A 26,149-nucleotide genomic window follows, 5' to 3' on the forward strand; every position below is an offset into this window, starting at 1 on the left:
ATTCCCACCAGCAGTGTATGAGAGTTCTGATTTCTCTACATGCTTGTCAACGCTTTTATTATGTCTTTTTGATTATAGCTGTCCTAGTGGGTGTGAAGTGATGTCTCACTGTGGCTTTGATTTACATTTCCCTGATGACTAAGGATACTGAGCATCTTTTCATATGCTTATTGGTACAAACTTGTTGTGTGCCTTTCCTAAAAATTATAAATATCTACTGCAGATGCATTTCTCATTAATTAGGTGTTTTGTGTTCAATGAATTTGCGTGTATAGATTTCACCACCTAGAAGTTCATTTTAGGAGCCCATCTAGTCATGTCAAATTGGACATTTTAGCCACTGCGAGAAATGTGACCTAATAGAGCCTTATTGAGTCACTATGTATAGTGATTCTCCTGATAATGTCTTTTCAAAGTCCATGTATTTTTGTTGCAGTATTTCACTGGCCTTGAATGTGGACATAAGTTTTGTATGCAGTGCTGGAGCGAATATTTAACTACCAAAATAATGGAAGAAGGCATGGGACAGGTAAAAATGCTAATTTGTTTCTGAGTTTTTCTTGAATTTCTTATAGTGTTTAGACCCTTACACAGATATAAACAGGTGAAGCATTCTGGGTTGTGAATTGCATGTGGACTTTTTTTTCTAGATTAAAACAAATAAAAGATAATTGAGACTCTTTTCTATTTACAATGAGGCATTCCAGTTAAAGATCCAGTCCAGGTAATATTTTCTCAGCAGGCATTAACATTTGTATTTATCAGGCTAAACTGGTTGAGAATTTTTGTCATATCTCTTGCTTTTGCCAGTCAAGTTTTATATTGAAAAACCAGTTGTTTGGGTTAGCAGTTTTACTTACTTATGGTGATACACATACACACACACGTTTCCTTTAATAGAAAGGGAATGATTAAGGTCCTATAAATGTTAAGGTATCCTCAGAACCTAGCAAAGTTCCTGGCAATGGTAAACATTCAGTAAATATTTGTTGAATGAAGACATAGTTTAAATTTTGATCTTTTTCAGACTATTTCGTGTCCTGCTCATGGTTGTGATATCTTAGTGGATGACAACACAGTTATGTAAGTACTTTTGATAGATTCTGCATGTTGAATATTGATTAGTTAGTTAAACCAAGTTAATTTTTGCTCAACACCATAGAGGAGGTGAAATTTTTAGAGTCTGAAGAGACTTTCTAATCTATATTCCTTTGTAGTACACAAGCCTGTTTGTAACCTGGTTAAATGCCCAGTCAGTATTCTGGTAAAGTTGGCAATACATGATAGCTAGATTTCAGTAAACCTTGTAGTTAGAGAATAGGATATGTCAGTGTGTCAGTTGATGTCCTCTGGGAAGCAGATGCCAAGACAAAGTTAAAAGGGAAGGCGATTTATTGTGGGATAGCATCTATGTAGGATAAAGAGGAGGAGGAGCACTAGACAGACCATGTTACAGTTCTGACACTTGTTAAAGGAGAGAAAGAAGGAAGGAGGATTCAATAGGAAGAGACTCAGACTATGTTGCAGCTGTGAGAGTCTCTGTCAGCCCTGTGCAGACAACTCCAGTGCATAGGTTTCCCACAGAGGAATACCTCAGTAAGCAGAAATGGCCAGGCCCTGGTACCATTGTCATGCTCAGTCTCTCACTGGGAGCTAACCAGGGGGAATGTGGCCTCAGCTGGAACACTGCTATGGATCCCAAAGACACTGCAGCTGGAGGCTGTTGGCTATCTACTGGCCTTGCGGAAGGTTCCTTTTTGAAGGAGAGAAAGGAACTTGAAGAAACAAGCATAGTTAGCTCCTGTACATGGGGTAAAATCCCAGGTTGTTTAATTCCTGAGTCAGTGCTGTTTTCATGACCTCAGGCTACCTAATTGATTTCAGTCTAGGAAGATAAACATATTAAGGGCCTGAATGATCCACAGACACATTGTATAATTAGTCCTGGATAATTGCCTATATAAAGGTATGTCTGTGTTTAAGCACTGGGATTTGAAGGTAATAAAAGTAAAAGCAGCCATGTGCTTTAGTGAGCAAATTCCTTAATCTAATGAAGCCATAAATTGACTTAACCAGCACAGTTTATAAAGCCACTGATTCCACTTTGTTAATCCCAACCTACTTTGGTTTACTAAAATATATTTACTGTTGTTGTCAGCTTGTGTTAATACTGTTTCTATCTTCCAGTAAATCTTATTTCCATTATTGTTATAAGCTAACAGACGTAAACCATGTATCATCTTAAAGTACTGCCATCCTTCCAGCCTTCTTTATCTTGCCCCCGATACTTTAATTCTTTGTATTCTTTCATCATTACATTTCATCAGCATAGGTCACTGTATCTTTTCATTCATTCCGCAAACATTTACTGGGAACCTACTCATTAGCACATATACACAGGAGAACAACAAAAAAATTACGATACATTTCCTTTCTCCAAGAGGTTCATAATAATAAATAAATAAAACGCATAGTTTTAAGTTTTATGTATAAATGTATATATAAAGTGCATTTACAAAGAAACAAATTACTCTATCTGAAGAATTTAGGGAAGCTTTACTTAGGGAGTAATATCAAAGAGTAAAATTTTGGGTTGAGGGAGTGGAGGGTAGTATTAAAGAAGGGATGCCAATATTTTTTAAATAGTCCATGAACTTCTCTGTTATGTATTCTGTAGTAGCTAGAGCACAGAGTAGCAGATTACTAGAGATGAGGATGAAAAGAGTTTGACAGTTTATGATGAGTTTCATCATAGAAGGTTATTAGGACTGATAATAAGAAAGAATTTGGTAATATCTAATATGAGTGAGCATATAGTACAATGGGGAGTATACTTTTAGAACCTTTTTGTAATGCAGTTTGGTGATTTCTACAAATGTATATGCTCTTTGGCTTTTTGTTTAATAGGTTCATCACTTTGAATATGTCATTGTACTGTCTTCTTGCCTCCATTGTTTCTCATAAGTCAGCTATTAATAATATTTTTGTCCCCTGTTTGCTGCTTTCAAGATTTGCTATGTCTTTGTCTTAAAACAGTTTTGACTACGATATATCTAGATGTGGTTCTCCTTGTGTTTTTCCTCTTTGGGGTTTCTTGAGCTCTTTGGATGTGCATGCTGGTGCACATCCACATTTTACCTTAAATCGTTGTATGCTATATCTTCCATATTCTTCCTTTTAAATGAATAATTTCTTTCTTTTAGAATTTAAAAGGTTAATTAAATGAGAGAATGTGCAGTTTTTCACGTTTAATCTTAAGATCTGGACTTCTCTGGTGGCGCAGTGGTTAAGAATCTGCCTGCCAGTGCAGGGGACACGGGTTCAAGCCCTTGTCCGGGAAGATCCCACATGCCACAGAGCAACTAAGCCCGTGTGCCACAGCTACTGAGTCTGCACTCTAGAGCCTGTGAGCCACAACCTATGGAGCCTGCGTGCCACAGCTACTGAAGCCCTCGTGCCTAGAACCCGTGCTCCACAACAAGAGAAGCCACCGCAATGAGAAGCCCGCACACTGCAACGAAGAGTAGCCCCCGCTCGCTGCAACTAGAGAAAGCCTGCGTGCAGCAACGAAGACCCAACATAACCAAAAATAAATAAATAAATTTATTTAAAAAAAAAATCTTAAGATCCATAACTGAAATACGCTTTTTTTTTTCTTAGTATGAAAGAAACTGAATCCTTCCCAGTGATGGATTATCAGTTTTTAAAAAATTTCCAACTTGATAGATTTAAAAAATGGTTTCTTGTTTTAATTCGAATTAAACTCATTTGGAACTTGAAACTGAAACCTGATTCTTCCTGAAGACATATTACCCTTTAGCCCTCTCAATTTGAAGCTAGCGTTTTTTCCCCTGTGTATTTTATGGTCAAGAGGTAAAGTCATTGTTCCCCTTGGTCCCAAATGCTGTTTTCAGACCATTTCGCTTCTTCGGTTTAAAATCCATAAATCCTTTGAGTCTTTGTTGTCCAGCTGTATCATGGTCCTTTGTGCTTTTCTCTGCTTGACATCTTGGTCTGTCCCATTTAATTATTTGTAGTGCTGTCACCTCACACACAATCTTTTCTTTCTCCCAAGGCTTGCTGTCATCCAATGTGATTTCAGTGCCCATATGTTTAGTTCATTCTACACCCTAGCCCTGTAGTTCTACAAGTGTAGTCCCCCGACCAGCAGCATCAACATCACCTAGGAGCTTGTTAAGAGAATGCATATTCTCAGGCCCAGCTCCAGACTTACTGAATCAGAAACTCTGGGGACAGGGCCCAGCAATATGAACGACAAGCTGTCTTAGTATGGTTCTGATGCATACTTATGTTTGAAAACTCCTGCCATAGCCTTTCATTTCTGTGATCTACTCATTTCCAGGAAAATCCCCTTCACCTCAGCCATGTACTCCTAAGGCCACCACCCTAGGCCTACTCTAGTTCTACTCTTACTGACTTTACAAAATCATCTTTGCCTCTTCCTAAAAGAGTGCTCCTCGGGGTTCTGTCCATCCCACTATCCTCACTCTATGCACTTTATACACTCTCCCTAGGCTTACATTGGAAATTCCCCAATTTTTTTTTTAATTTAATTTAATTTTTTTTTTTTTTTTTGGCTGCATTGGGTCTTCGTTGCTGTGTGCGGGCTTTCTCTAGTTGCGGCGAGCAGGGGCTACTTTTTGTTGCGGTGTGCGGGCTTCTCATTGCAGTGGCTTCTTTTGCATGCAGAGCACAGGCTCTGGGCGTGGGCTTCAGTAGTTGTGGCACGCAGACTCAGTAGTTGTGGCTCGCGGGCTCCAGAGCGCAGGCTCAGTAGTTGTGGCACATGGGCTCAGTTGCTCCGCGGCATGTGGGATCTTCCCGGACCAGGGCTCGAACCTGTGTCCCCTGCATTGGCAGGCAGATTCTTAACCACCGTGCCACCAGGGAAGCCCCGGAAGTTCCCAAATTCATATCTCCAGATTAACACTCTTTTTTTGAGCCTGGGACCCATATATCCTAGTGCCTATTAGGCATCTTCATTTGTACATTCCTCTGGCTTTATCTTGTCCAGCCCTCCTACTACCTTTACCACCACCAGACTCATTCTTCTTGCTTCTCAGTATCAAATAATGGCATCACTTGGTGTTAAAGATTTGCCTGAATGAGAAACCTTGGTGATATCCCTGATACACTTTTCTCCTGCGTTTCTCAGAGTCATCCTTGCACGAAATTCTGTAAATTCCTCATCCTAATTACCCTTAAATCCATCCATTTCTCTCTGTTTCTACTGCCATTAACCTGATTCACGCCATCATCTTGTCTTAGCTGGGAATCTGCAACTGGCTCCTAAGTGATTCCCTTATACCCAGTGTTACCACCTTCCAGTTCTTCTTCACAAATGTCTTTCGTTGTCCTATATTGCTTACCTATTCAACTTTATCTTTTGCCTCACCTTTTCTCACATTATTCTAGCCACGTAGAGCTTGGTTTCTTGAAAGTACTGTGCATTTTATTTGCATTTGGTTTGGTAGGATTTTTTTTTACTTTTTTTCCTACTGTCTCCTGACTTTGTTTCTTACAAGCAGTACTCGCTTTCTGTTTTACTCTTCAGTTCTCTTAACCTACTCATCATCTTAGTCATTCTTAACACCTCAGTTTAACTCATTTTCATTTTGGTTTGGATAGACATCCTATGAGTTCCTTAGATCCTCCATATTTCCCTTACCCTGCACTTGTCTGTATTCTTTCTTAGGCTGTAAGTTGACTCCAGGTACCCTATTTATGTTGACTGAATTCTTTTCATATTTCCACTCAGGATGTGTGACTCTAACCTTGGTAAAATACTACACAGAAATTATTCACTGATCTTTCAGTGCTTCTTAGACTCACTTCTTAAGATTAGTGATTCATTGGATTCACCTTTTTACTCCTTCACAACGGGTGTGTAATAGGCACGTATCCTTGAATAAGTAACTGGAAATTTATTATTCTCCCTGCTTTCATAAGCGTATGTTATCATTGCTAACTCCAGTGATTGATTTGTGCTATGATACCATTAGGGCTATTTGGCTAAGTGGGGCTCCCCTTCTTTGATGCTTTCATGAGATTAATGAAAACTATTTATCTAAATTATTTATCACTTGAGACTGAATAAATGTTTGTCTCTGTTCATACTAGTAGTTGGTTAGTGGTTTGTGTTTTTTTTTTTTTTTTTTTTTTTTGGCTGCGCCATGCTGCTTGTGGGATCTTAGTTCCCCGACCAGGGATTGGACCCATGCCACGGTAGGGACAGCCTATAATCCTAACCACTAGGCCACCAGGGAACTCACAGTAGGTTAGTTTTTCTATGTAGTTGTTTGGGGCCTAAATTTCTTTTTCTATGTATAGCTTCTCTAGTAATCTTAGGGATGATAAAGGTAAACTTGTATCTGTTTAATCTTTAAAGACCTGCAAGTAATGTATTTAGTCACACCTTGACTAATCATTGTTATCATGAACACATATCTGGAATTGTGATGTTCTGATTCAACATCCTGCAAGGTGTGTCTAAAAAATGGAATGGTTTATTTTCATATATGGGGGTTTTTAGAAACAGATAAGCAGAGTTGATGACAGCAACTCATTGCCACTCACTCCTAGCAAAATTATGCCAGATGATTTTCTTTAAAGCTTTAACTGATACATAAGATTTTTAAAAAATGAACTAAAAATAGAGTTACCATATGATTCAACAATCCCACTCCTGGGCATATGTCCAGACAGAACTGTAATTCAAAAAGATACATGAACCCCTGTGTTCATAGCAGCACTATTTACAATAGCCAAGACATGGAAACAACCTCAATGTCTGTCAACAGATGAATGGATAAAGAAGATGTGGTACATATATACAGTGGAATACTACTCAGCCATAAAACAGAATGAAATAATGCCATTTCAAGCAACATGGATGGACCTAGAGGTTATCATACTAAGTGAAGTAAGTCAGAAAGAGAAAGACAAATACCATATGATATCACTTATATGTGGAATCTAAAGTATGACACAAATAAATTTATCTACCAAAGAGAAACAGACTCACAGACTTAGAGAACAGACTTGTGGTTGCCAAGGGGAGGGGGCATGGGGGAGGGATGGATTGGGAGTTTGGGGTTAGCAGATGCAAACTATTATGTGTAGAATGGATAAACAACAAGGTCCTACTGTATAACACAGGGAACTATATTCAATATCCTGTGATAAACCGTAATGGAAAGAATATAAAAAAGAATGAATATATATATATATATATATATATATATATATAACTGAATCACTTTGCTCTACAGCAGAAATTAACACAACATTGTAAGTCAAGTATACTTCAATTATAAAAAAAGATTTTTTTAAAATGGATCTTAGGATCTTGGTATAGATAATCCATACCTCTATTGACTAATTCCCCACTTGTCTGAAAAGGGCAGAAATGTTCTTTTAAAAATAGGTTGTCTTAAATTAGATAATATAACTTAAAAGCTATTTTTTGATAGTTATTTCCTGTTCCATCAACTTTAAGCAGTAAATCTTAACTACTTACTATGTAAGGTGAGGAAATTGCTGCCTCTGTGCTGTCATTCACCTTTAGTCTCTTCTACCCCCTAATTTCTGTTAGATACATAATTACTTTATATTGTCAACTTTATAGTTAAATCTATTCTGGAGCAGTTTCTTTTATGTTTTGTCAGTAGGTTTAGTCACAAAATGGTAAGCCAGTGCTTTTATAATACTATAATTGTAGATATTACATAAAGCCAAGTAATTGAATGGATCCAGAGCAAAGTAAATGTAGTCCTGTAAGTCTGTGCTGCTCCAAGAAGAATGAATATTCCAAACATCCAAGTCAGACGATTATTTTTTACATTCTATCACATAGGCTTGTGAAGCTGCGTAGACCCTCAGATGGTTTGTACCATCTGAGGCAAGAGACAAACTAAACTTTGATATGTGTATTAATCACAGTATAGTAGAGCATCTCGTCTTTTACAGTGGAAATACATCATTTTTATTTAATTATAATCAGTTCAATTTGCTGTGCATTGGTTTTTGTTTTTACTTTTTGAATTAAGTTCTAAAATAAATTCAGTAAAGTGTGTAAAGTACATTTACTTTAGAAGTATGTTTTACTAACCACACAGATCAAGATACAGAATTTTTCCAGTACCCAGAATATTCATCCTTGTGACCCTTCCCAGACGGTATACATCTCACCCCCACTACCTATTCTGACTTCTGTCACCACCAGTTCATTTTACCTGTTTTTGAACTTCATTTAAATGGAATTATGTTGCATGTTCTTTTTCTGAGTGTGTATCAGCTTCAGTTAATGTAATGTGTTTCTTTGAGGTATGTGCATGTTGTTAAGTGTATGTGTATGTTTTTAGGTTTGTTTTGTTTTTTTCTATGTAGCATTTCATTCTCCTGATAATAGATACTTGGAGTTTTTTTGGTTTGTTTGTTTGGTTTTGACTACTGTGAAAAAACTACAAAGAATATTCCTAAAAGTGTCTGGGTAGATATGCACTGATTTCTTTTGGGTATATACTGAAGAGTGAGATTTCTAGCCTTACAATAGATACTGCCAGAGTATCTATCTAATTTTCCAAAGTAGTTGTACCTCCACTTCTCCTAGTTGTGTGTGACTGCTCTAGTCCTTGTTCACACTTGTATTACTAGTCTTTTCTAATTTTAGCCATTTTGGTGGGTATGTAGGGATATCTCATGGTGGTTTTAATTTGCATTTTCTTGGTGGGTAATGATGTCAGACATCTTTCGTTGGATATCACTTTTTACGAAGCGCCCATTCAAGTCACTTTCTCATTCTTAAAATTTTGTTATTTTGTCTATTTGTTAATTACTTTCTAAGAATCCTTAAAATATTCTGATATGAGTCTTTTGTTAGATATATGTATTACAACTATTTTCCCCAGTGTGTGGCTTACCTTTTTTTCTCTCTGAATGATTTTTGGTGAATAAAAGTTTTTATTTTAATGGCATCTGATTCCTAATTTTCCCTCATTTATGATTATTGCTACTTACGAAATCTTTGCTTACCCCAAGGTTGTATTTATTTTTAAGGCAGTCTACAGAGAATTTATGGAGAATGCTTTGAAAACATGTGACTTTAAAGTTGTATGTCTCATAGTTGAGTAAATTAATGCCCCCCCCATCATTTCTCTACGATGAAACAGAAAAACACTACTTTAGTATTCTAAGTAGGAAATTTGTCACAAATGTATAGAATACTGTCCGTTTTAAAATATATGCTTAAGGGATCAGAACTCAAGTTCACACTGAAAATAATTTCCTCGTCTCATTGAAATGCAAAATGAAATAATTTGTCAAGCTTTGGTAATTAATAAGGTAAAGTATATAGATAGGGATTAAATTACTGATAATTATTAAACTTTTAAAAATGTTTTTGAACTATAAATGTAAAGTTACAGATTGATGGGAAGCAGAGAAGGGTGTTGGAGGGCTGCGTGAAGCTGATTGTGTCAGGCCTAATAGGCCATTAAGGTTTTTGGCTTTTATTCTAAGATAGAGCCATGAGAGGATTTTGAGCAGAGGAATGACTTGGTCATAGAGGATTGCTCTGACTGCTCGTATTAAAAAGAGACTAAGTGGAGCAAGGACATTGCGAGACTATTAAAACAGTCCAGAAGAGAAATGATGTTGGTTTGATCCAAGACTGTAGCCGAGGAGGTAGTGAGAAATGGTTGGATTTTGGATGTGTTTTCAAGGTAGAGTTAGAGTCAGACTCTGATAAAAGAAGGAGATGAGCCAGAGATGATTGTAAGATCATTTTTACCTTTGATTGTGATTACATGAATTCAGATGATAGAATATGTTACATTTCTTTTTAAGTATTTTGTTTTATTATTTATTTATTTATTTATGGCTGTGTTGGGTCTTAGTTTCTGTGCGAGGGCTTTCTCTAGCTGTGACAAGCGGGGGCCACGCTTCATCGCGGTGCGCGGGCCTCTCACTATCGTGGCCTCTCTTGTTGCGGAGCACAGGCTCCAGACGCGCAGGCTCAGTAGCTGTGGCTCACGGGCCCAGCTGCTCCCAGGCATGTGGGATCTTCCAAGACCAGGGCTCCAATCCGTGTCCCCTGCATCGGCAGGCAGACTCTCAACCACTGTGCCACCAGGGAAGCCCGTTACATTTCTTTTTTTTTTTTTTTTTTAAATTAATTATTTATTTATTTAATTTATTTATGGCTGTGTTGGGTCTTCGTTTCTGCGCGAGGGCCCTCTCCAGTTGCGGCAAGTGGGGGCCACTCTTCATCACAGCGCGCGGGCCTCTCACTATGGCAGCCTCTCTTGTTGCGGAGCACAGGCTCCAGACGCGCAGGCTCAGTAATTGTGGCTCACGGGCCCAGCCGCTCCGCGGCACGTGGGATACTCCCGGACCGGGGCTCGAACCCGTGTGCTCTGCATTGGCAGGCAGACTCTCAACCACTGCGCCACCAGGGAAGCCCTACATTTCTTTTTAATGACCAGAAATTTAAGCAGAGATTTTTTTATAAAGTTGTTAATCATCACATTGTCATAATCCTACAACCCAAAAAGCCCACCAGTAGGGGAAGATGGAACGTAATACAGCTTTTAAAAAGATTTATGAATTATTTTAATACATTGGAAAATGCCTATAATGTTAGTTTTAAAAAACTAAGATATAAAATAATACATAGTAAATTTTCTGTTTAAAATTATATATCATACATTTATAGAAAAAAAGAGGAAAGGGTCTAGATTCATAAAAATCCTGAGTGGTTATTCCTCCTGAGCAATAGGGTTAAAGGTGATTTTTATTTCATTCTTTATATTTACCTATAATTGGTTTGTCAGGGGGAGGAAAAAAACCTTTTTAAAGAAAAATATTTCATCATTAGTCCTAAATTGAAGCGTAATATTGTTGACTTATTCAGAGTGCTATATAAGTATAAGGCATATAAGTATTATATGTTTAGTGTAAGTATACTAAAGTACTTGGCATACTAAAAAAAAATCCTGTGTTTAAAGTTACCTGGTTTCAAAGCACAGCTCTCCAGTTATCTCATTTGTAAAAGCGTAGAATTATCCCAAAACTCAAGGGCGTTTAAATGCTTTTGACCCTGTGCTCAGAATGTATATATAGATGGCATTCAGTAAAAGTCATTTTTTTTTACCTTGATAAAGAGCTGCCTTCTACGGTGAGAATTGGCATAATAGCTATTTTCCACATAAGTGATGGCAGCAGGACCTTGTGAAGAGAATTAGCTTATTAATGGCCAGGTTGACACTTGCCTTCTTGAGAATGCTTATTCTCAAAGACGGGAGATCACTTTCTTTTTCTTCCCTATCACCAACTTAAGGCTTAGTCATCTTGGCCTAATAGCTATGGCTGACCTTTATTCTCACCAGTTATGCTTAGGCTAGAATCATCTGTAAGAAATCATTAGGATTTGTCACATCAGAGAAGCATTATGGGTAATAGAGGGAGTAAGATGTATTTGGAAATCAGGGATTCTGACTTTGAGTCTGTTTCTTAATTGATGTAAATTTCATATAACAATATTCACCATTTTGACTAGTTTAAAGTACACAATTCAGTGTACCAAAAGAAATCCCATATCCACTAAACAGTCAGTCTTCACTCCCTCCTCCCCCTAGACCCTGACAACCGCTCATCAGTTTTCTGTCTGTGTGGATTTGCTTATTCTGGACATTTCATTAAAATGGAGTCATACAGTATGTGATCTTTCACGTCTGGCTTCTGTCACTTAACGTAATGTTTTCAAGGTTCATCCATGTGGTAGCATGTATAAGGACGCCATTCCTTTTTATGGCTAAATAATATTCCATTATATGGATATTCCATATTTTATTTGTCCATTCATCAGTTCTTAGACATTTGAGTTATTTATACTTTTTGTAGAAACGTTTGTGTTATTATTTGAACATTTGTGTGCAAGACTTTTATTGAACACATGTTTTTGATTCCTTGGAGTGAAATTGATGGGTCACATGGTAATTCTGTGTTTAACTTTTTGAGGAACTGCCAAGTGCACTAATCATTTTTATACCTCATTTTCAACATCTGCAAGATGTGGAGGTTTACTCATTTAAAAAATCCTTATTAAACACTTTCCACAGACCAGGCAGTGTACTGGACATAAGAGATGTTTTCATGGAGCTTATTGTTTGGTTGGGGATAGGGAAACAGGAAGGCAGATATTAAACAAATGATTATACAGATAGCTGTCTAATGAAAATTATGACACATTCTATAAAGGAGAGGTGTATAATGTGCCATAGGAACTAAGGTAAAGGTGGTCTGTGTCTAGACTGGTATGGTGAATTGTCAGAAAAGGCCTCTATGAGTAATGATACATCTTAGCTGAGTGAAATAAAATAATAATAATAATAATAGCAACTTCATCTTACATTTATTGAGTGCTTACTATTTGCCAGGCAGTATTCTAGTCGGCCAGCTCTATTTCTGCTCCCCATCTTACAGATAACTGAAAAATGGAAAAGTCAAAGAGCTTACCCCTCAGTTCATAGCTAGTAAGTTGTGAAGCCAGTATTCTAACCTAGGCTGTCCCACCTCAGAGCCCCACTATGATAGTCTTTTGTTTCCTTTCCAAGGGAGGTGGCCCCAAGCAAAAACCTCTGAGGAAGGGTGGTGCATACTCTTTTGAAAGAATACAGATATGAGGGGAGTACACTGAAAGTAGCTCAGGACAGGGTGGGGTCTTTTTTTTCTTTCTTTTTGGCCACACTGTGCCACATGCAGGATCTTAGTTTCCCAACCAGGGGTAGAACCCGTGGTACCTGCAGTGGAAACTCAGAATCTTAACCACTGGACCACCAAGGAAGTCCCAGGGTGGGGTCTTATGGAAGAAGAGAAGTGAGTGGGATAAGAAACTCAAGAAATAGATGAAGCCAAATTGTACAAAACTTTCCTGTTCATTTAAGAGATTTTAATGAGATTGGGCTATGCTTTTTTTTTTTAACATCTTTATTGGAGTATAATTGCTTTACAGTGGTGTGTTAGTTTCTGCCTTATAACAAAGTGAATCAGATATACATGTGCACATATCCCCATATCTCCTCCCTCTTGCGTCTCCCTCCCACCCTCCCTATCCCACCCATCTAGGTGGTCACAAAGCACCGGGCTGATCTCCTTGTACTATGTGGCTGCTTCCCACTAGCTATCTGTTTTACATTTGGTAGTGTATATATGTCCATGCCACTCTCTCACTTCGTTCCAGCTTACCCTTCCCCCTCCCCGTGTCCTCAAGTCCATTCTCTACGTCTGCGTCTTTATCCCTGTCCTGCTCCTAGGTTCTTCAGAACCATTTTTTTTTAGATTCCATATATATGTGTTAACATACGGTATTTGTTTTTCTCTTTCTGACTTACTTCACTCTGTATGACAGACTCTAGGTCCATCACCTCACTACAAATAACTGAATTTTGCTTCTTTTTATGGCTGAGTAATATTCCATTGTATATATGTGCCACATCTTCTTTATCCATTCATCTGTCGATGGACACATAGGTTGCTTCCATGTCCTGGCGATTGTAAATAGCTGCAGTGAACATTGTGGTACATGACTCTTTTTGAATTATGGTTTTCTCAGGGCATATGCCCAGTAGTGGGATTGCTGGGTCGTATGGTAGTTCTAATTTTAGTTTTTTAAGGAATCTCCATACTGTTCTCCATAGTGGCCATATCAATTTACATTCCCACCAACACTGCAAGAGGGTTCCCTTTTCTCCACACCCTCTCCAGCATTTATTGTTTGTAGATATTTTGATGATGTCCATTCTGACTGGTGTGAGGTGATACCTCATTGTAGTTTTGATTTGCATTTCTCTAATGATTAGTGATGTTGAGCATCCTTTCATGTGTTCGTTGGCAATCTGTATATCTTCTTTGGAGAAATGTCTATTTAGGTCTTCCACCCATTTTTGGATTGGGTTGTTTGGTTTTTTGATATTGAGCTGCATGAGCTGCTTGTATATTTTGGAGATTAATCCTTTGTTAGTTGCTTCTTTTGCAAATATTTTCTCCTACTCTGAGGGTTATCCTGTCATCTTGTTTATGGTTTCCTTTGCTGTGCAAAAGCTTTTAAGTTTCATTAGGTCCCATTTGTTTATTTTTGTTTTTATTTCCATTTCTCTAGGAGGTGGGTCAAAAAGGATCTTGCTGTGATATATGTCATAGAGTGTTCTGCCTATGTTTTCCTCTAAGAGTTTGATAGTGTCTGGCCTTACACTTAGGTCTTTAATCCATTTTGAGTTTATTTTTGTATATGGTGTTAGGGAGTGTTCTAATTTCATTCTTTTACATGTAGCTGTCCGGTTTTCCCAGCACCACGTACTGAAGAGGCTGTCTTTTCTCCACTGTATATTCTTGCCTCCTGTATCAAAAATAAGGTGACCATATGTGCATGGGTTTATCTCTGGGCTTACTGTTCTGTTCCATTGATCTATATTTCTGTTTTTGTGCCAGTACCATACTGTCTTGATTACTGTAGCTTTGTAGTATAGCTTGAGGTCTGGGAGCCTGATTCCTCCAGCTCCGTTTTTCTTTCTCAAGATTGCTTTGGCTATTCGGGGTCTTTTGTGTTTCCATACAAATTGTGAAATTTTTTGTTCTAGTTCTGTGAAAAATGCCAGTGGTAGTTTGATAGGGATTGCATTGAATCTGTAGATTGCTTTGAGTAGTATAGTCATTTTCACAGTGTTGATTGTTCCAATCCAAGAGCATGGTATATCTCTCCATCTGTTTGTATCATCTTTAATTTCTTTCATCAGTGTCTTACAGTTTTCTGTGTACAGGTCTTTTGTCTCCTTACGTAGGTTTATTCCTAGGTATTTTATTCTTTTTGTTGCAGTGGTACATGGGAGTGTTTCCTTAATTTATCTTTCAGATTTTTCATCAGGAAAAATGATGTATAGGAATGCACGAGGTTTCTGTGCATTAATTTTGTATCCTGCTACTTTGCCAAATTCATTGATTAGCTCTAGTAGTTTTCTGGTAGCGTCTTTAGGATTCTCTATGTATAGTATCATGTCATCTGCAAACAGTGACAGCTTTACTTCTTCTTTTCCAATTTGGATTCCTTTTATTTCTTTTTCTTCTCGGATTGCTGTAGCTAAAACTTCCAAAACTGTGTTGAATAATAGTGGTGAGAGTGGGCAACCTTGTCTTGTTCCTGATCTTAGAGGAAATGCTTTCAGTTTTTCACCATTGAGAATGATGTTGGCTGTGGGTTTGTCGTATATGGCCTTTATTATGTTGAGGTAAGTTCCCTCTGTGCCTACTTTCTGGAGAGTTTTTTATCATAAATGGGTGTTGCATTTTGTCAAAAGCTTTTTCTGCATCTATTGAGATGATTATATGGTTTTTCTCCTTCAGTTTGTTAATATGGTTTATCTCATTGACTGATATGCATATATTGAAGAATCCTTGCATTCCTGGGATAAACCCCACTTGATCATGGTGTTTGATCCTCTTAATGTGCTGTTGGATTCTGTTTGCTAGTATTTTGTTGAGGATTTTTGCATGTATGTTCATCAGTGATATTGGTCTGTAGTTTTCTTTCTTTGTGACATCTTTGGTTTTGGTATTGGGGTGATGGTGGCCTCGTAGAATGATTTTGGGAGTGTTCCTCCCTCTGCTATATTTTGGAAGAGTTTGAGAAGGGTAGGTGTTAGCTCTTTTCTAAATGTTTGATATAATTTGCCTGTGAAGCCATCTGGTCCTGGGCTTTTGTTTGTTGGAAGATTTTTAATCGCAGTCTCAATTTCAGTGGTTGTGATTGGTCTGTTTATATTTTCTATTCCTTCCTCCTTCAGTCTTGGAAGGTTGTGGTTTTCTAAGAATTTGTCCATTTCTTCCAGGTTGTTGGAATATAGTTGCTTGTAGTAATCTCTCATGATCATATTTCTGCAGTGTCAGTTGTTACTTCTCCTTTTTCATTTCTAATTCTGTTGATTTGAGTCTTCTCCCTTTTTTTTCTTGATGAGTCTGGCTAATGGTTTATCAATTTTATCTTCCCAAAGAACCAGCTTTATTTTTATTGATCTTTGCTATTATTTCCTTAATTGCTTTTTCATTTATTTCTGATCTGATCTTTATGATTTCTTTCCTTCTGCTAACTTTGGAGTGTTTTTGTTCTTCTTTCTCTAATTGCTTTAGGTGTAAGGGTAGGTTGTTTATTTGAGATTTTTCTTGTTTCTTGAGGTAGGATTGTATTGCTGTAAACTTCCCTCTTAGAACTGCTTTTGCTGCATCCCATAGGTTTTGGGTCATTGTGTTTTCATTGTTATTTGTTTGTAGGTATTTTTTTATTTCCTCTTTGATTTCTTCAGTGATCTCTCGGTTATTTAGTAGTGTATTGTTTAGCCTCCATGTGTTTGTATTTTTTTTACAGATATTTTCCTGTAATTGATATCTAGTCTCATAGCGTTGTGGTCGGAAAAGATACTTGATACAATTTCAGTTTTCTTAAATTTACCAAGGCTTGATTTCTGACCCAAGATATGATCTATCCTGGAGAATGTTCCATGAGCACTTGAGAAGAAAATGTGTTCTGTAGTTTTTGGATGGAATGTCCTATAACTATCAGTTACATCCATATTGTTTAATGTGTCATGTAAAGCTTGTGTCTCCTTATTTATTTTCATTTTGGATGATCTGTCCTTTGGTGAAAGTGGGGTGTTAAAGTCCCCTACTATGATTGTGTTACTGTCGATTTCTCCTCTTATGGCTGTTAGTCTTTGCCTTATGTATTGAGGTGCTCCTATGTTGGGTGCATAAATATTTACAATTGTTATATCTTCTTCTTGGATTGATCCCTTGATCATTATGTAGTGTCCTTCTTTGTGTCTTGTAATAGTCTTTATTTTAAAGTCTATTTTGTCTGATATGAGAATTGCTACTCTAGCTTTCTTTTGATTTCCATTTGCATGGAATATGTTTTTCCATCCCCTCCCTTTCAGTCTGTATATATCCCTAGGTCTGAAGTGGGTCTCTTGTAAACAGCATATATACGGGTCTTGTTTTTGTATCCATTCAGCCAGTCTGTGTCTTTTGGTTGGAGCATTTAATCCATTTACATTCAAGGTAGTTATTGATATGTATGTTCCTATTACCAGTTTCTTAATTGTTTTGGGTTTGTTATTGTAGGTCTTTTCCTTCTCTTGTGTTTCCTGCCTAGAGAAGTTCCTTTAGTATTTGTTGTAAAGCTGCTTTAGTGGTGCTGAATTCTCTTAGCTTTAGCTTGTCTGTAAAGGTTTTAGTTTTTCCATCGAATCTGAATGAGATCCTTGCTGGGTAAAGTAATCTTGGTTGTGGGTTTTTCCCTTTCATCACTTTAAATATGTCCTGCCACTCTCTTCTGGCTTGCAGAGTTTCTGCTGAAAGATCAGCTGTTAACCTTATGGGGATTCCCTTGTATGTTTTTTGTTGTTTTTGCCTTGCTGCTTTTAATATTTTTTCTTTGTATTTAATTTTTGATAGTTTGATTAATATTGTCTTGGCATGTTTTTCTTTGGATTTATCCTGTACGGGACTCTGTGCTTCCTGGACTTGATTGACTATTTCTTTTCCCATATTAGGGAAGTTTTGAAGTATAATCTCTTCAAATATTTTCTCAGTCCCTTTCTTTTTCTCTTCTTCTTCTGGGACCCCTATAATTCGAATGTTGGTGCGTTTAATGTTGTCCCAGAGGTCTCTGAGACTGTCGTCAATTCTTTTCGTTCTTTCTTCTTTATTCTGCTCTGTGGTAGTTATTTCCACCATTTTATCTTCCAGGTCACTTATCCGTTCTTCTGCCTCAGTTCTTCTGCTATTGATTCCTTCTAGAGAATTTTTAATTTAATGTATTTGTGTTGTTCATCATTGTTTGCTCTTTAGTTCTCCTAGGTCCTTGTTAAACATTTCTTGTATTTTCCCCATTCTCTTTCCAAGATTTTGGATCATCTTTACTATCATTACTCTGAATTCTTTTTCAGCTAGACTGCCTATTTCCTCTTCATTTGTTTGGTCTGGTGGGTTTTTACCTTGCTCCTTCATCTGCTGTGTGTTTCTCTGTCTTCTCATTTTGCTTAACTTACTGTGTTTGGGATCTCCGTTTTGCAGGCTGCATCTTCGTAGTTCCCGTTTTTTTTTTTGGTGTCTTCCCCCAGTGGCTAAGGTTGGTTCAGTGGGTTGTGTAGGCTTCCTGGTGGAGAGGACTGGTGCCTGTGTTCTGGTGGCTGAAGCTGGATCTTATCTTTCTGGTGGGCATGACCACGTCCAGTGGTGTGTTTTGGGGTGTCTGTGACCTTATTATGATTTTAGGCATCCCCTGTGCTAATGGGTGGGGTTGTGTTCCTGTCTTGCTAGTTGTTTGGCATGGGGTGTCCAGCACTGTAGCTTGCTGGTCGTTGAGTGGAGCTGTGTCTTAGCGTTGAGATGCAGATCTCTGGGAGAGCTTTCGCCGTTTGATATTATGTGGAGCCGGGAGGCCTCTGGTGGACCAATGTCCTGAACTCAGCTCTCCCACCTCAGAGGCAGAGGCCTGACATCCGCCGGAGCACCAAGACCCTGTTAGGCACACGGCTCAGAAGAAAAGGGAGAAAAAAAGAAAGAAAGAAAAAAATGAAGTAAATTAATGTTATTAAAATAAAAAATAAATTATTAAAAATTAAAAAATTAAAAAGTAGTTTAAAGAAAGAATAAAAAATAAAAGAAAGTAGAGAGCAACCAAACCAAAAAAACAAATCCACCAATGATAACCAGCGCTAAAAAGTATACTTAGAAAAACAACAACAACAAAAAGGACAGACAGAACCCTAGGACAAATGGTAAAAGCAAAGCCATACAGACAAAATCACACAAAGAAGCATACACATACACACTCACAAAAAGAGAAAAAGTAAAAGAAAAAAAAAAAAAAGGAAGAGAGCAACCAAATGAATAAACAAATCTACCAATGATAATAAACTCTAAACACTTAGATAAACATAAAACCAAAAACAAATTAGATGTACAAAGCAAACCCCAAGTCTACAGTTGCTCCCAAATTCTACCACCTCAATTTTGGGATGATTCATTGTCTATTCAGGTATTCCACAGATGCAGGGTACATCAAGTTGATTGCGGGGATTTAATCCGCTGCTCCTGAGGTTGCTGGGAGAAATTTCCCTTTCTCTTCTTTGTTCGCACAGCTCCTGGGGTTCAGCTTTGGATTTGGTCCCGCCTCTGTGTGTAGGTCACCTGCGGGCGTCTGTTCTTCGCTCAGACAGGACGGGGTTAAAGGAGCCGCTGATTCGGGGGCTCTGGCTCACTCAGGCCTGGAGAGAGAGGGGTACTGAGTGTGGGGCGAGCCTGTGGCGGCAAGAGGCCGGCGTGACGTTGCAACAGCCTGAGGCGCGCTGTGCGTTCTCCTGGGGAAGTTGTCCCTGGTTCACGGGACCCTGGCAGTGGTGGCCTGCACAGGCTCCCAGGAGGGGAGGTGTGGATAGTGACCTGTGCTTGCACGCAGGCTTCTTGGTAGCTGTAGCAGCAGCCTTAATGTCTCATGCCCGTCTCTGGTGTCCGCGCTGATAGCCATGGCTCGTGCCCATCTCTGGAGCTCGTCTAGGCGGTGCTCTGAATCCCCTCTCCTCACGCACCCCGAAACAATGGTCTCTTGCCTCTTAGGCAGTTCCAGACTTTTTCCCGGACTCCCTCCCGGCTAGCTGTGGCGCACTAGCCCCCTTCAGGCTGTGTTCAAGCAGCCAACCCCAGTCCTGTCCCTGTGGTCTGACCTCTGAAGAAGCTGGAGCCTCAGCTCCCAGCCCCCGCCCGCCCCGGCGGGTGAGCAGACAAGCCTCTCAGGCTGGTGTGTGCTGGTCGGCACCAATCCCCTGTGCGGGAATCTCTCCGCTTTGCCCTCTGCACCCCTGTGGCTGTGCTCTCCTCCGTGGCTCCGAAGCTTCCCCCCTCCGCCACCCCCCGTCTCTGCCAGTGAAGGGGCTTCGTAGTGTGTAGAAACTTTTCCTCCTTCACAGCTCCCTCCCACTGGTGTAGGTCCCGTCCCTATTCTTTTGTCTCTGTTTTTTCTTTTTCTTTTTCCCTACCCAGGTACGTGGAGTTTCTTGCCTTTTGGAAAGTCTGAGGTCTTCTGCCAGCGTTCAGTAGGTGTTCTATAGGAGTTGTTCCACATGTAGATGTATTTCTGATGTATTTGTGGGGAGGAAGGTGATGTCTATGTCTTACTCCTCTGCCATCTTGAAGGTCTCTCTCTGGACTGTGCATTTTTGATATCTTTCTTGCTGGCTTTGTGAGTTACTCTTTTTCTGCTTTAACACCATTTTCTTATAATACTCACAGGAATGTTTACTATTAAAATTAATGGAACTTAAGCTTCAGGGTTCTTCACTTTCATGGGTTCCTGTGAATTCAAGAAATTCTTGTGAATTAAGGTGTTCTAGGTGGATAAAGGAAGCCAGGTTGCAGTCAGTAGGCATTTCTGATAAATTACCAAAAGATTTCAGAAGAAGGAGGCTATCAAAATTATATCTAGCAAAACCTGGATCCATTTCTGAACATTCCTACCAACATCCCTTATTTCACACACAGATTTTTGGGAGGGGATCTTAGAAAAGGTGGCTGAGAATTGCTGTCTTAAGGCAAGATATCAGAGTCAGAAAACTCTAAAAGGGGCCTAAATTTGACAATATTGGTAAGTCATTAGACTACAATACAAACTGGGTAAAAATAGAATATTTAGGGTATAAGAAATGGGGAAATGTCTACCAAAATAAAACTATAGAAACTTTGAAATTATTGTTTTGATTCCTACAGTTCTATTTGTTGACAGTTTATGCATATTTTAGTATTTTTCAATTTAAGGCAGTTTTCATAGCACAGAGCATTGAGATTTTATTTTATAAATGAGGAAAATATTCTTAGCTGAAAACTTCCTAATAAACTTTTATTCTCGCTTTCAGGCGCCTGATCACAGATTCAAAAGTTAAATTAAAGTATCAGCATTTAATAACAAATAGCTTTGTAGAGGTAAGTGATCGCATAAGTTTTCCTTCTTTAAATAAAAGGAATTCTGTTTATTAATAGAAATATCAGTTTGTCTTATATAAGAAACACCTTTACAGTAACTTCAATTTTTGTCTTCATTTATGAAGCATACCAAAATACCTTTTTTCTCAAAGGAATGTGATAAACCAATAAGTAGATGTCTTTTCATCGATCTTGAGCTTTGAGAATAAAATAATTTTATAGTCTTCCTTTATCCCTAGCAGAGAATTTTAGCTGATTATTAGTGATGTCATGTTTAATCATGTTGGGCACTCTAACCCTGCTATATCTCTGCTTGTTTTACCTTCCATTACCAGTAAACTTCGTTTAAAAAGAATTATGTAGTGATTTTTTGTTTGTTTTTATCAAATATGTCTTAACAGAAGTTGGCAAACTGTGGCCTGCCTGTTTTTGTAAATAAAGATTTATTTGAACATGCAGTTTTATTCTGTGACTGCTTTTGTGCTGCAGAGGTAGAGTTGAGTCGTTGCTAAAGAGGCCATATGACCCACCGAGCCAAACATCTCTACTTTCTGGCTCTAAGTGAAAGAAGTTTGCCAGCCCCTGTACAAGAGCACCAGTGTAACTTGGTATTTCAGTTCTAGAATGTAATTTTAATTTTTATTAGAGATTAAACTGAAGGTCAGATCTTCTAGAAAATAGCATTTTTTAGGAATAGTATATTTTTTGAAATGGTCAATAAACTTGAGTTCTGATGGAGTGTTCCTTGAGCCATGTTTTGTCTCATAATAAAAATACTTCAAAAGTTATATTTCTTTGATGAACTAAAATGGAATCTTTGCTGTGGTTTAGGCACTGGCTTTTGTTCTTAGAAGAGCTTTCTGTGGTCAAAGAGAGAAATTCCATGTGTATCCCTCAGCTTGTTTTATACTATTCTATAGCATGTAAACGCCTTCCCTAAGTAGAAGCGTATCTTGTTTTCTTGTATCTTTTAAAATTGCCCTGAAATAGAACCATAGACAAATTGATGCTTGTTAATGATCACATAATGGTGATCATTTATTTTAAAGTTCTCAGTGGGATTTTGAAGATAGAACAAGAGATAGGTTATATATTTTATAATACCAGGTCTTCAAGGGATCTATAATCTTAGAAGAACAGTACATCCAAAAGCATTGCTGTAGGAGACTAAGTATTGCTGGCAGGTTTTTATGTGTCAGTGACACCATCCCCACTTTGTGATAGTGAGGAAGTAGTATAAATAATTGCATGGTGTACTGGAAAATCTTGCATCATGATTTAATTTGCTGTCATTTTTTATGTTCCAACTTGTATTTCAGTGCAATCGACTGTTAAAGTGGTGTCCTGCCCCAGATTGCCACCATGTTGTTAAAGTCCAATATCCTGATGCTAAACCTGTTCGCTGCAAATGTGGGCGCCAGTTTTGGTAAGCAAGTGATTTCCTAAATTGGAGTAGTGCACATAGCTTTTCTATTTATTTTTATTAGTAAAATAGTAGAAAAAAAGCAACTATACCCCAATTTTTAAAAAAGAAAAAAAATAGAAAATATTCTTTATCTGAGGTAGGTGGGTGATGTTGACTTTAAATAGTTTGTATTTCTTTTAAATAAAAATTAGATTAAAAAGTCACATCTTAAGATAGTTTTTCCTCTTTCTTTGTTGCTCTAACTTCTGGATTTATTTTCTTATGGGAAAAAAAATGCAGCGGTAATCACATTCTCTGTGTGCTCCACTGGAACGTATATGGCAGCAAATTTAAAGATCTGGGACAAAAACTCAGTTCTTCTCATTTCTTTTTTTTTCAAGTTTATCTGTTTTATATTTATTATTACATTATTTATTGTAAATTTAAAAAGTTCTTCTCATTTCTGATTGACTGCTTATTTTGTCAAATTATGTTTGGTTCCCTTATGGCTCTTGATCTGTTTTTAGGTTCTCTCTTAGGAAATAAAATACACAGTTAGGTGTTTTGTTTTGTTTTTAATTTCCTTTATTCTGACAAGTTTAATCTTACTCTTAAAAATATGCAGATAAATTTGGAAAGATAAAACTTAGTTGATAGATGTGCTTTCTTTAACTAAGAGTTGTTCTATGGGGCCCCTGGCCACAGCTTTCTTGGTAACCTGGATTCCTGGGAGTGCTGTAGCATACTCTTTAGCCTTTGAATTTTAGGTTCAGTTTAACAGGGAATGTCCAATATCACGTATTAGAGAGTTAAGATGATCTTCCATTCCCTTATGGATCTTTTAGGAATGAGAAGCCAGTCAAGCCAGGGGGCTCTGTAACTAACAAATAAACATTTTATTGGCATTCCGTATCATTCTTCTTTTTCTCCAAACATCTATAGAATTAGACTTATATATCATTAATACTAAATATTTCCAAAAAGAGTAGGTAAACTCATAGAGATTAAATTTATGTAAAATACATGCTATTTTGGTAAAGATTAAATATTCATTATTGTTTCAGAGTTTACGCTGTAGACAGAGGGTAGAGTCTGATTCCTTACCTACTTTCAAATATACTTTTAGTATGAAATATTTCAAATACAGACTTAAGTATAGAGAATAACAACGAGTACTTACATAGTTAAAACCCAGCTTAATCAGAATCAGTATTTTGTTTGTTTTTGTCAAGAAATAAAACATGACAGATACATTTGAAGCTTCTTGATGTTCCCTTCTCCATTCCATTCCCCATGTTCATCTCCAGAAGTAACCGTTATCCTGACTTCATTTAAACTGATGTAGCACTTTATTCTTCTAATTTGCAAGGGATTTTTGGCATTCCCAAATTACTTGATTAGCTGATTAATCAGCCATACCATGGTTACTTTTTCACAAGCATTTGTGTTTATTCTTAATTTATACTTTTTAAACAAATGTATGTACCATGTGCCTAGAAAACAGAAAGGGATTAGCAATTAGTATAGTCTTAGAGAATATGTAGACATAGTCTTTTGCTTTATACCTTGTTTGGTACAATTTATCTCTACTGGCTGAGGTTCATTTGTTTGGATCATGCAGAGATGTGACTTGTTTGCTTCCCACATATTGCTTACTGTGCATTAGTACTAAAGTATAGAATTACCCTACAAAGTCATTCTTTAACTCTTCATTTGGAGTGTTAAATAAAATATTTAATATATGCCTATGAAGCATTGGTTGAAATTTAAGTTCAAATTATTGAACATGATTTCATTTTGGTTTCAGTTAGATAATGGTCACAACAAGGAATTATACATATTAAAAACTATCAGAAAAATACAAATCTAACTAAACTGATTTTATTGTCTTAACAGTTTGGTAGCTATTTAAATAGTCATCTATTATGAAATTGTCATCATAGCATGTCTTCATGCTTACAAGTCATTCCTCATTTCACACACACACACCCAAATATGTGTTGGTCCCAATACTAAATGCTAAATAATTTACTGTAGAATAGAATAGACATGGTTCCTGTCCTTGTATTTTGCAGTCACTAGAAACTGGTGAAAGTATTGAGGAACTGTAAAGCATGAAGTTGTTTGTTTGTTTACTTTACTTACAGTAGGTAGGACTTAATTCTTTTAACTCTTGTGTCACTTAACAGCTTTAACTGTGGAGAAAATTGGCATGACCCTGTTAAATGTAAGGTGAGTTTGCCTGGCATTTTCATTTTTAAATAAGGTAGTAGAGTACTTCTAAGACTTGATGACTGAAAGCCACAGCCCACAAGTTTGTTATTTATTCATTAGTAAATGGAAGATAGTAATTTACCCTTTTTATTTCAGGTGATCTTTGCAAGTATTCAGGGAACATTCCTTAGGAATAAAATCATCTCCTGATTATTATCAAGATAATGGGGAAAAAAAAAGATATTGAGGGTTAAGGCACCTCCCTTGGAAGGCTTTGTAATTAGCTGAGGGGAATGACACACCTTGCAGCTGAGCCTCTCCTTGAGCTCTAGGTTCCCCACTTAGCTTCAGCCAGAGAAGGTCCTCCTTTGGTTGATTTTTGTGTTGATGTAATTTGCTATCCTTGAGTCTTCTGTTGTACTGAAAAAGGTTCCTGTTTTCAAACAGTGGTTGAAGAAGTGGATTAAAAAGTGTGATGATGACAGTGAAACCTCTAATTGGATTGCAGCCAACACAAAGGTTGGTATTTTTCTTCAGTAAACTCTTGGTATTGAAACTGATAAGGATAGGTGTATCAGCATTAGCAAAAATAGTAAGTTTACCTAATAAAGGGCCTAGTTTTACCTTTTTCTTGATTAAGGTTTACTTTTTATTTTCAGAATTATTGCCTATTAATAATTTGCCTTTGTTTTACTGTTTGAGTTTATTTTATTGATTACTATAGTGCAGTATGCACGGTACTCTGCTGTAGAAGTTTTCTTCTATCAGAAAAGCAGTAGTTGATAATTTTTCTACCCTGGGGTTTGATAATATCTTTTCATACTGTTCTTGGCTGCCTTTTAGTATACAAATGTATTATAGAGTTTTTTCCACCTAGCTTTTTTTTTTAACTAGGCTATATTTCTGCCTTTTAAAATCCCCAGGGTTTAACTTCTAAGGAGTCATTCTTTAGGGCAGTGTTCAGTCAGAATAACCGAGTAACTTATTATTATGTAACTGAATTGGGCTTAACAAGTTTAACATTTTTAACATGTTAAACTTCCAAAATATGATTTATTAAGAGACTTGAATCCTGAGAAATAGAAGCTTTGGGATAATATGAGTATCCTTGGTTTTTTGGTTTTTATTTTTTGAATAACATTGGTCATGATACTAGTTTCAAAATTCAGTATCTTTATGCCATGAACCACTTCTTTAACCCTAGATGAATGTCTTACAAATGCAGATAATCTTGAGCACCCTTCTTTTCTATCACTAAGTAATAAGTAAGCATTTGAATCCGAACTGTGTACCCAGCTAATTTCTAAGTAGAAAATTGTGTAAACATTCAATCTTACATCCTGTTTGTATAGGAAGTGACTTGGGTGATGGATAATAAGGTTATTCATGGGCTACTCATTTTTATTATTGTCTTTCACATATGAAGATGATGTTTTAAAGAATATTGAGTTGTTTGACCAGAATTAGTTACAGCTTTGCACT

At 37.4% G+C, this 26,149-nt stretch overlaps 1 protein-coding gene across 3 annotated transcripts in view; it reads left to right on the forward strand.

Annotated features, from left to right (window-relative positions):
- The window catches only part of ARIH1 (ariadne RBR E3 ubiquitin protein ligase 1), a 117,014-nt gene that overhangs the window by 75,205 nt on the left and 15,660 nt on the right, over positions 1-26,149 (forward strand). For 2 of the 3 annotated variants that reach the window (XM_082383582.1, XM_082383580.1), the window contains exons 4-9: positions 437-529; positions 1,028-1,083; positions 20,982-21,048; positions 22,368-22,474; positions 24,643-24,685; positions 25,115-25,186. In XM_082383582.1, coding sequence (XP_082239708.1) covers positions 437-529; positions 1,028-1,083; positions 20,982-21,048; positions 22,368-22,474; positions 24,643-24,685; positions 25,115-25,186 — 438 coding nt within the window. The remainder of the gene's footprint in view (positions 1-436; positions 530-1,027; positions 1,084-20,981; positions 21,049-22,367; positions 22,475-24,642; positions 24,686-25,114; positions 25,187-26,149) is intronic. The other variant, XM_082383581.1, reaches the window with a different exon arrangement.

The sequence above is a fragment of the Balaenoptera borealis genome, assembly GCF_965194805.1.
Source record: "Balaenoptera borealis genome assembly, chromosome: 3".
NCBI lineage: Eukaryota > Metazoa > Chordata > Mammalia > Artiodactyla > Balaenopteridae > Balaenoptera > Balaenoptera borealis.